The sequence below is a fragment of the Sinocyclocheilus grahami genome, unplaced genomic scaffold (genome assembly GCF_001515645.1).
Source record: "Sinocyclocheilus grahami isolate Dianchi unplaced genomic scaffold, SAMN03320097.WGS_v1.1 scaffold1655.1, whole genome shotgun sequence".
In the NCBI taxonomy this organism is placed as follows: Eukaryota; Metazoa; Chordata; class Actinopteri; order Cypriniformes; family Cyprinidae; genus Sinocyclocheilus; species Sinocyclocheilus grahami.
In genome coordinates this window covers 22,971-33,087 of record NW_015506834.1, presented here as the reverse complement: position 1 = coordinate 33,087, position 10,117 = coordinate 22,971, and the positions used below count along the sequence as shown (strand labels likewise).

The 10,117-nt window shown below is 37.8% G+C and overlaps 1 protein-coding gene across 1 annotated transcript in view; it reads left to right on the top strand.

Annotated features, from left to right (window-relative positions):
* The window catches only part of col12a1a (collagen, type XII, alpha 1a), an 86,512-nt gene that overhangs the window by 75,355 nt on the left and 1,040 nt on the right, over positions 1-10,117 (top strand). The window contains exons 60-64 of the mRNA XM_016258195.1: positions 164-235; positions 422-457; positions 708-774; positions 877-1,059; positions 6,531-6,701. Of these exons, the coding sequence (XP_016113681.1) occupies positions 164-235; positions 422-457; positions 708-774; positions 877-1,059; positions 6,531-6,701 (529 nt within the window). The remainder of the gene's footprint in view (positions 1-163; positions 236-421; positions 458-707; positions 775-876; positions 1,060-6,530; positions 6,702-10,117) is intronic.

Below are 10,117 nucleotides of genomic sequence, written 5' to 3'. Positions count from 1 at the left end.
TTGGTCTTATTCAAAAAAATGTAAAAAAAAAAAAAAAAAAAAAGCGGGTTCTTTGTGTTAGTGATTGTGATTGAGCTGATATTGTGAGTTTAGGCTATTTGTCAGTAACTGAATGGTAATTATAATCTATATGAGTAATGCTTAATGAGATTAATATTTTCAGGGACCACCAGGATCACCTGGAATGCCAGGAATTACAGGAAAACCAGGAAAACCTGGAGACACTGGCTTCCCGGTATGTACATTTGGCTCATTCTAAATATCATAGGACTTGTTCTAAAGACATTTACTGTATTTAAATGAATGCATGTACAAATTTCGATAGTGTGCCATTCAACCTAACCAACCCTATGGTCACTAGCTATAGGTGATAGTGATTTGAGTGATTTCTAACTCATCTTTTCTCATCTGTCAATCCCAGGGACCTGTTGGCATGAAAGGAGAGAAGGGTGAAAGGGTATGTGTCACTTTCATACAATTTGCATTTTAAATCATGCATTGTACACCCAGAACACCCTAGCAATTGCTTACAATACCTTAGCAACCACCCTGCAATGCCCTAGTAACCATGAAGAACACACTTGCAACTCCTAATAAAATCCTAGCAACCACCTAGTAATGGCTTAGTAACAACCCAGAACATTGCCGGCAAAAATGCTTTTGCTTGAGCAAGAACAATCTAGATTTTTCTGTTTTCTGTTTTCCAGGGAGACACTGCGTCACAGAATATGATGCGCTCTGTAGCAAGACAAGTCTGTGAACAATTAGTCAGCAGTAAGGCACTTCAAAATAATAACAAAAAATAACAAAAATTCCAGCCACCGCTGCATCAAGTTTTGTTCATGTTACAACAGAAAACGTTTCATTTTCTTGTAGGACAAATGAGCAGAATCGATATGATGCTGAACCAGATCCCCAGTAACTACAGGAGTAATAGTCCTGGACCTTCTGGACCTCCAGGCCCACCTGGCAACCAGGGACCCCATGGAGAGCCAGGTCAGCCCGGACCCAACGGGTTCCCAGGAAATCCAGGTTTGCCTGGGCCTCCAGGAGAAAGAGGTATACATTTTCCTCACATGGGATGAAATCTTGTTAAAGATGGCAAAATAAGGCATCTTTATCTGTCATAGTCAGAGATTTTAGGGTGGGCTCTTTTGGCTTGGGCCAGTAAGCAATCACCTTGAAAGTATTTGTGTATTTATAGGTTTAATTAAAAAAAAATAATGAATAAGTAAATTATGCCTCAAAAACTGAAACAAATGTTTGATGCACATGATTGTAATATAATTCATTTTCTCCTAAAATCATCCTCATGTATATCTCCCTGTTTGATGTTATTGCCAATCAGTCACATATGGTTTGCATTTTTTTAGATTGTAAGTTTGTATGAAAGTGCAGTTCTCAAAATCAATCCTTAGAAGTTCTCAGATATTTTCTTAGAAGAAAATGACTATTTTCAGCAATATCTGATTGTGTGGCGGTTCTTGCCAGAGACTCACTGATCAACTCAATGATAAACACTTCAAAGGCAGTCTTTTTGAACTTCCTGTAGATTACCGTTATAGTCATAAGCGCCCTCAATATTTTCATTTTGACTGGTTTGATGGGAGTTCAGCACACGTGTTTTATTTTTTTAAGGTTCCAGGTATTTTAAATAGTATTAATTAATAATAGTCTTTAATTATTTAAAAAAAGTTTGTGTGCACACTACAGTATTAGAGTGCTGAAAATTGTTATTAGAAAATGTAATTAATTAAATTAAAATACAAGGTCCCCATTTCACTAATTTTGTAGTTGTTACTGAATTCTGAATTCAGCAAATAGTCACGTCTCGTATATTCATGACTGATCATTGTTTACATTTTCAACCATTGGCGTCACTTTAGAGTACTTGTACAAAACCCTAGTAGTAGTAATATGTATGATATGCAGCTTGCATTACGTTGTAATGCTTAGTTACAACAATTAATATAAAATTAATATAAAAGACATCAAGTTATTTATGATGATTTTTAAAGGGGTCATGATGTTGCTAATAAGAACATTATTTTGTGTGTTTGGTGTAATGCAATGTGTTTACGCGGTTTAAGGTTCAAAAAACACATTATTTTCCACATACTGTACATTATTGTTGCTCCTCTATGCCCCGCCTTTCTGAAATGCATACATTTTTACAAAGCTCATTGTTCTGAATAGCGCGGTGTGCGCTGGTTGGCCAGCTATCCAGTGCGTTGTGATTGGCCGAATACCTCAAGCGTGTGACGGAAATGTTACGCCCTTTACCAGGTTCAGGAAACTTTCCTCCATAAAATGTGCTGCACACACTCGAATATTTGGGTTGTACTGTTCTGGAACAGTATTGTAAATAAAACTTAACAACTGATTTCTAGTTGTGTCCTCTTTAGGAAGACCAAACAAAGTAGTTTGGCTATCGCAATGAAACACACAGCGTCTCCACGACATGGCGGCGGCGACAACAATACTACAGCGAGAATAAAAGTTACACCTTCTTTCTTTGCGTGAACATTTGGGCAGTATTATGCAAATCTTCCCACACAGTGATGTAGATTTGTGGGGGTGTGTTTGAACGAGGCGTTTTAGGAGGGCGTGGCTGAGCGTTCACTTTTATAAAGAATATATCTTTGCGTTTGAGACTTTAATCTTTGCGACTTTACGGATCTTCTTTATGCACGAACAGCTTTAACACTCCAAAGAGAAAGGAAAACATGAAATTGCATCATATGACCCCTTTAAGAAAATTATTTTCACCTTTATTTATATATAGCACTTTATACAATACAGATTGTGTCAAAGCAGCTTTACAGTGTTAAACAGGAAAAACATGTGCTGATAATGCAAGATCACAATAGAAAACAGTCAGTTTATCAGTTGAAGTCAGTTCATCATTGATTCAGTGATATAATCATCCAGCTCAGTTCAGCTCTCTTCCAATAGTGTCTGTGCAATCAAGTCGACAGCAGTGCCAGAATTCAAGCGTCCCCAACTAAGCAAGCAAAAGTCGACAGTGGCAAGGAACCAAAACTCCATCAGTGACAGAATGGGGGGGTTAGTTCTCCTCTGACCAGATGAAACCAGCATGGCATGGTTTAATTCCAGACTGCAACACAAATCAGATTGTGCAGAGGAATCGTCTGGTTCCCGTGGTCTTGTACCGATGGTCGTCAAGGTAACGAGGTCTTCGCAGGGGATCTGTCTCTGGGGTTTGTTTAGTTGACATGGTCTCCGCTGACATTCAGGGCTGTAGAGGTCATCTCTAGGCGCTGATCCACCATCTGGTCTGGATACAGACTGGATCCGTATGGCTACAGTGACCTCGGAATAAAGGCCTGTTCACACCAAATACGATAACTATAATGATAATGATAAAAATGTAGTTCTAAAAACCGTTCTCAATATTAAAGGATAGCAGCGTCCACACCACAGCTATAACGATAAAGGCACAGAGAAACCATATCATTGAAATCACTTTCAGAATGCGTTTTTCTAGCTGATGAACAATAAAAACATTGACACCCAATCAGAATCAATCCTGCTATCACAAGCTTGAGAATTTAAAGTTTATAGTTATCGTTCTTGGTGTGAATGGGCCTTAAGAATGAAAGAGACTAATATTAGAGTAGATGCCATTCTTCTTACAATGTAGCGAGTACATCGGGTGTTATGGGAAATGTTCCCGGTTACGGTTGACCTAATTAATGCAGCCTAACAATCCTTTAACAGATTTGAATTATAGAAATGCGACAGTGTATTATGTGTATGCCAGGTTAAAGAGATGGGTCTTTAATGTGTCTGCCTCCTGAACAATGTTAGGTAGGTTATTCCAGAGTTTGGGCGCTAAATAAGAAAAGGATCTGCCACCCACAGTTGATTTTGATATTCTAGGTACTATCAAATGGCCAGAGTTTTGAGATCGCAGCAGACGTTAAGGACAATAATGCGATATGAGCTCGCTCAAGTACTGAGGAGATAAACCATTCAGGGCTTTATAAGCAATTAGCAAGATTTTAAAATGTATTCAATGTTCAATAGGGAGCTAGTGCAGAGTTGACAAAGCCAGGCTAATATGGTCGTACTTCCTGGTTCTAGTAAGAACTCTAGCTGCTGCATTTTGGACCAGCTGGAGTTTGTTTATTAAAGGGGTCATATGATGCTATTTAAAATTTTCCTTTCTCTTTGGAGTGTTACAAGCTCTTGGTGCATAAAGAAGATCTGTAAAGTTGCAAAGACTAAAGTCTCAAATCCAAAGAGATATTCTTTATAAAAGTTAAGATTCAACCACGCCTACCTAAAACGGCTCGTTCTAACACGCCCCCACATGTCTACGTCACGATGTGGGAAGATTTGCATAACGCCACCCAAATGTTCACTCAAAGAAAGAAGGCGTAACGTTTATTCTCGCTGTAGTATTGTTGTTCACACCATGTCGTGAAGGTGCTGTGTGTTTCGTTGTGAAAGCGAAACTACTTTGTTGGGCCTTCCAAAAGAGGACGGATATCGCTTCGTCATGCCTAGAGCTGATCCGTGCTGGCTGCTGAGGAAATACATCAACTTCGCACTGTGGATAGCCAGATCGGCTTTCACCGTGGATGAAGCGGAGTCTAGCCCGAGGTCGTCACATGTGGTTGCCGCAAGCCCGCCGGACCCACCGTTAAGAATTTTTTGGGAATACAAAATAATCCAAACATTTTTCACCCCTTAAGTAAAAAAGTTTTGAAGAAAATAGAAGTTAAGAATTTTATTCTAAAGAATGTTCATGAAAGAATTCGGTTCCATTATCAGTGGAACATCTGCGTTCTTCAGTCGATGTGGACGAAAAACCGTATTCCCCACAAATATAAGCAGCAGAAGCACTGTCAGGGCAGTCAGCATGCTTAATTCCTGCTGGCTATACCTGAATCAACCATCCAAATGATCTTACTGTTCAGTTAAAATCTGAAATGATCTCATGAATTGATTCCAGACACCCTTGGGTAGTTTATTCAATAAGAACAGAAGACAATAATGTTATTATTTAGCTCAGCTCAGTTCAAGCATTGTTCTCATCCGGCAGAGCACTTAGGAAATTACTAGTCATCCTTTTTTTATATATCTATGCATTCCGTTAGTTTTGTGAACTGATATGGTGAATTGGTATTGGTGTTTCGTCGGGCCATGAATATAGTGCTGAGTATCATCAGAAACCAGAAGTGATTCCAAGCATACAAGAACTTGAATTCTTCAGTTTTGTCTTAATCTTAAGAAAAAATATAAATACAAATACATATATTCTTAAGAATTTTTTGGGAATACAAAATAATCCAAACATTTTTCACCCCTTAAGTAAAAAAGTTTTGAAGAAAATAGAAGTTAATAATTTTATTCTAAAGAATGTTCATGAAAGAATTCGGTTCCATTATCAGTGGAACATCTGCGTTCTTCAGTCGACGTGGACGAAAAACCGTATTCCCCACAAATATAAGCAGCAGAAGCACTGTCAGGGCAGTCAGCATGCTTAATTCCTGCTGGCTATACCTGAATCAACCATCCAAATGATCTTACTGTTCAGTTAAAATCTGAAATGATCTCATGAATTGATTCCAGACACCCTTGGGTAGTTTATTCAATAAGAACAAAAGACAATAATGTTATTATTTAGCTCAGCTCAGTTCAAGCATTGTGCTCATCCGGCAGAGCACTCAAATTGATTATATTTCTGAATATTCATAAATATTAATAGTCTTTTAATCCCATTGCCTGTTAGGGGCCAATGCAGAAGATGTCACAGATGTTATAACAGTAATAATCTGCACCCAGGCCTATACACACAAACCTGGAAACAATTCTGTTTTCAGTCAACAAGGCACTTCCATTATCATAAGAAGCAAAGCTGGCCAAAGTAGTAGATTCCATGCTGAGCCATGATCATAAGGCCGAAGTAATCCAGTTATTATTGGAGAGAATTTGTACAGACATGCTTAGCATTCTGAACACAGTCACTCCTGATGCACTCATCCCAGCGCAACACAAAGGCTCTGAATGAATTATTCGCTCCATGGTAACTACAACAAACACAATTCTGCACTTTCTCCAGGGGATTTAATTACTATCTAGTCTGCTTATTTAAAACCACACATTTCCAGGAGCTAGAAAACTATTAAGAAATGGAAACATCTTCCTCGTGCAAACAATGCCAAGACGTCTCCGTGAATGAAATACACAACGATTGTAAATGTACAGTAGGAGGAAGCTTGCGGTGACTCACTGTTTGTAGTTTGACTTTATTTGCAACACATGTGCTGACTTCAGGGTGCATGATTGCAAGAGTCGAGGGACAGCATTCCAGTTTGGTTTATACCGTCTAGACAGAAAAAGGTTGGGGGGGCAGATTTACCCCTTCTTCCTTTTAATTAAGAAGTCAAAATATTTAAATTGCAGTGCTCGAAATCACTTTTCCCCATCCACATCCAGTGAAAACCTAGAGGCGAAGTAAAGGACGCTTTCTTACACCTCCTCTGTCTGGTTTTTTCCAGGGCCACCAGGGCAGTCCCAGATAGGACCCCCTGGCCCCACAGGCACAGCGGGACCTCGTGGCCCACCAGGGCGGCAGGGTGGACCCGGAGTCAGAGGACCACCTGGACCTTCAGGATACTGTGACTCCTCTCAGTGTGTAGGCATCCCTTACAATGGACAGGGTTACCCAGGTAAGCACAGTACGGTTTACTGAAAACTGTCTTGAGCTCTGTCCCAAAACTTTGTGAGCTGTCTCGTTGAGGTGTGTTGAGCTTCTAAGGCAACATTCTAAATGAAACAGAAGCCTCAAATAACTTGAAAACAACAAATCCACTTTATTTTTCAATGTGTAAGCCATTTTCTGTGAATGTGCGAGAATGCCGATTCATTAGCCGTTGTAGGGAAATAACAAGAATAATAACAAAGTGCAGTAAACGGTAAAACTGTTTGCACTACAAACCAGTGTGTTTGCAACATTAAGCAGCAAAACAAGCTGTTTTGTACAGCTAAAAATAGCTGGAAGCGATTGACACCAGAAGCCAGACCCATACATTTTACAAATGCCTGCACCTGCTCTTACTGGAACAATCAGGTGGATAGCATTGATTCCAATGGAATTTGACATTAACATGTTGCTAAGCTAACATGGTGACACTCTAATAAGAATTACAACACAACGCACACACAAATATTGGGTAATACAGTGAACATTACCAAACTTTTTTTTAAACATTGCTTTTCACTTTGCTGAAATATAGGGTAAGGAAGGAGAAGACAAACAATGTGTAATTATTTTTAAATTGTAACATATTTACATATAAGTGCAGGTGCATCAGCCAGTTTGGAAATATTTGCCAATAAAATGAATAGGGAAATAAATAGAAACATTTGCTTAATATATTCTATGACTTATATACAGGCATATTAATATCATTTATGTCTTAATAGTAGGGATGCACAATACTAAATTTCTCAACCGATACCGATTCTAAAGATCATTCAGAATGACTTCTTCCGATACCGATACCAATAGTTTGGATTTCTTAAGGAAAAACATTAGTCTCCCAACTAATGCTGTAAACTATAGAGGGAACCCTATCATTTGGTACATTACAAAAATATTAATATTAAGCCCAAACTATTAGATTCAGTTGGTATTTATTTTCAGATATTAAAATCACACTCTTTTATTGGCTGATACGGATTACTGACCAATATATCGGTGCATGCCTACTTAATAGTAACACTAATAATAATAATAATTACGCATTTTAATTAATTATGCACCGAAAATTTGATTTTTACTGAAGCACCAATAATGTAATAAAAACTTGTCTTCATGAAAGATTTATACAAACAAACATTAAATAATTAAGATGACAAGTACACATATAATGTAATATAAGAGCATTTGACATTTATTGAATGAATTTCATTATAAGATTGACCGAATTTGAAAGCTAACTTCTCATTGATAGAATTGAAAGGAAATGTATTATCTTTACCTAAAAACTTTAGTGTGTCCAAAACAAAACAACCTTTGATATTCAACATAATACAATATCACAGATTATAGAGACACATAATTAGATCAGTTAACCTAAAAACTGTTTTGACTGAAATGTTGATATTCAGATAAATTGACAAAATGAAGAAGAGCATATCTATTAATTAAATGTGTTGAGGTGAGATTGACAAATCGAGGTATTTTAGAAGGCAGCATAATGCCATCTAGCTAGGCAGCTCAGCGGGGTTCGGAACAGAGCTCGAGAGTAAGCGGCTGATCATATGATTGCTGTGTCTTTGCTTAACATTATAGCTAATCGATGAAGAACTGCATGTTCATACTTTTGTTTTACACTTGAAGGTAGCGGTTTTGCCCCTGAGATGAACTAACACAATCTTTAACCCATTTCAGGTTTTGCGTAGTTTGCTATCTAGACTGCCTGATCCCTTACACATCCTGTGTCAGCGAGATTAGCACTCGCTCTGAGCTAATAAGGATAACCACCATGGATATGATTGCTGAATGATTGCCAACTCTTAAAAAACAAACAAACAAAAAAAACAACCAAACCAAAGAAAGGACTGGACTGCCACTAACACCAGCTGAGCGCTATATATCATACTGGAGCCAGTGATGGTTATATACCCGTGGCCCGTTTGCAGCAAGAAAGAGCTTCGTTTTGCTGAGAACGCATGTGAAACTACTAACAATGAGCGTTTATGTTAACAGTGTTCAACAGTGGTAGCTCTTTATGAGGGCGAGATGACTGTAAATAGACTAATTTTGCCTTGTAAATGTTAATCGATGACGCAGTGGGCTAAAGTTAACAGGTTAACAGCAGTCATCAAGCTTGCGCCTGATAACTTGCTTCTCGCTGACGTTTCATTTTAATTTGTGGTTTTCATCATTGATGATACATGTAGGCAATGCTCAGGTTAAAAATGCAGTGTGTTCCATTTGCATACGAAGAGTTCATTTGCAAAAACCGATAACTCCATTTTTATTTATTTTTCAGAAATCACGTTTTTTTATTGCGCATTCCAAGTAATATCAATCAAACTGCAGTTGGGTTGTTTTGATTAAGCAATAATAACTTAAACAAATACAGGTAATTTACAAAATTAAAGTTCATTGAAAGTATGTTTTTTTTACATATTAAACGTTTTATAGCAAAAGCAGATAACTCCAACAGTCGTTTTTTGGAAAAGCAGATAACTCCACATTTCATGTTTTAGAGTTGAAAAAAAACCACTTGTTTAATCTTTGTAATCTCCTCAGATGACAATGTAGATGCCTGACAAACGTTGTTGTTGTTGTGATCATAAACTGTATGGATGTGATTGCATGCAATACACTGAGATTTTCCCTCACCATTGTAACGCGCTGCTTTTGCAAGGTTCCGTGAAAACGTTTCAGCTTTTATTTTCCTTTTTCGCCCTGAAGAAGATATCACAGGTTCATCAAGTTCATCAAAATTAATACAGTGTGCTGATTCGCTAAAATGGACTTATCGGCTTCTGCTCAAAAACAACAAGGGCGCTTGTCAGTTTCTGCAGTAAAACGTGAACTCGCGATGCCTTGAAAGTGGACAAAACCGGCTTTTTTGACAAAACGTGTTTAGGGTTCAGATCGCACTATATGTGTAGAATAATGCACGGCATTTTTTTCGGCATTTTTTTTTTAAGTGGCGTTTATCGGTTTTTGCAAATTAACTCTTCATATGCAACCGTGAAGTTTTCGGTATGTTTGCAGAGTGCTACGGTTTTCTTTCATTGTTTGATATTGTGATTTATATAATTGCCTTGAAAGTGGACAAAACCGGCTTTTTTGACTAAACGTGTTTAGGGTTCAGATCGCACTATATGTGTAGAATAATGCACGGCATTTTTTTCTGCTTTTTTTTTTTAAGTGGCGTTTATCGGTTTTTGCAAATTAACTCTTCATATGCAACCGTGAAGTTTTCGGTATGTTTGCAGAGTGCTACGGTTTTCTTTCATTGTTTGATATTGTGATTTATATAATTGTTTGATACCTCACAGCAAGTTTTCACAAATGCATTATTTTTGTTCACGTACGTTAAATTAGTGATAGTTTGGGGGG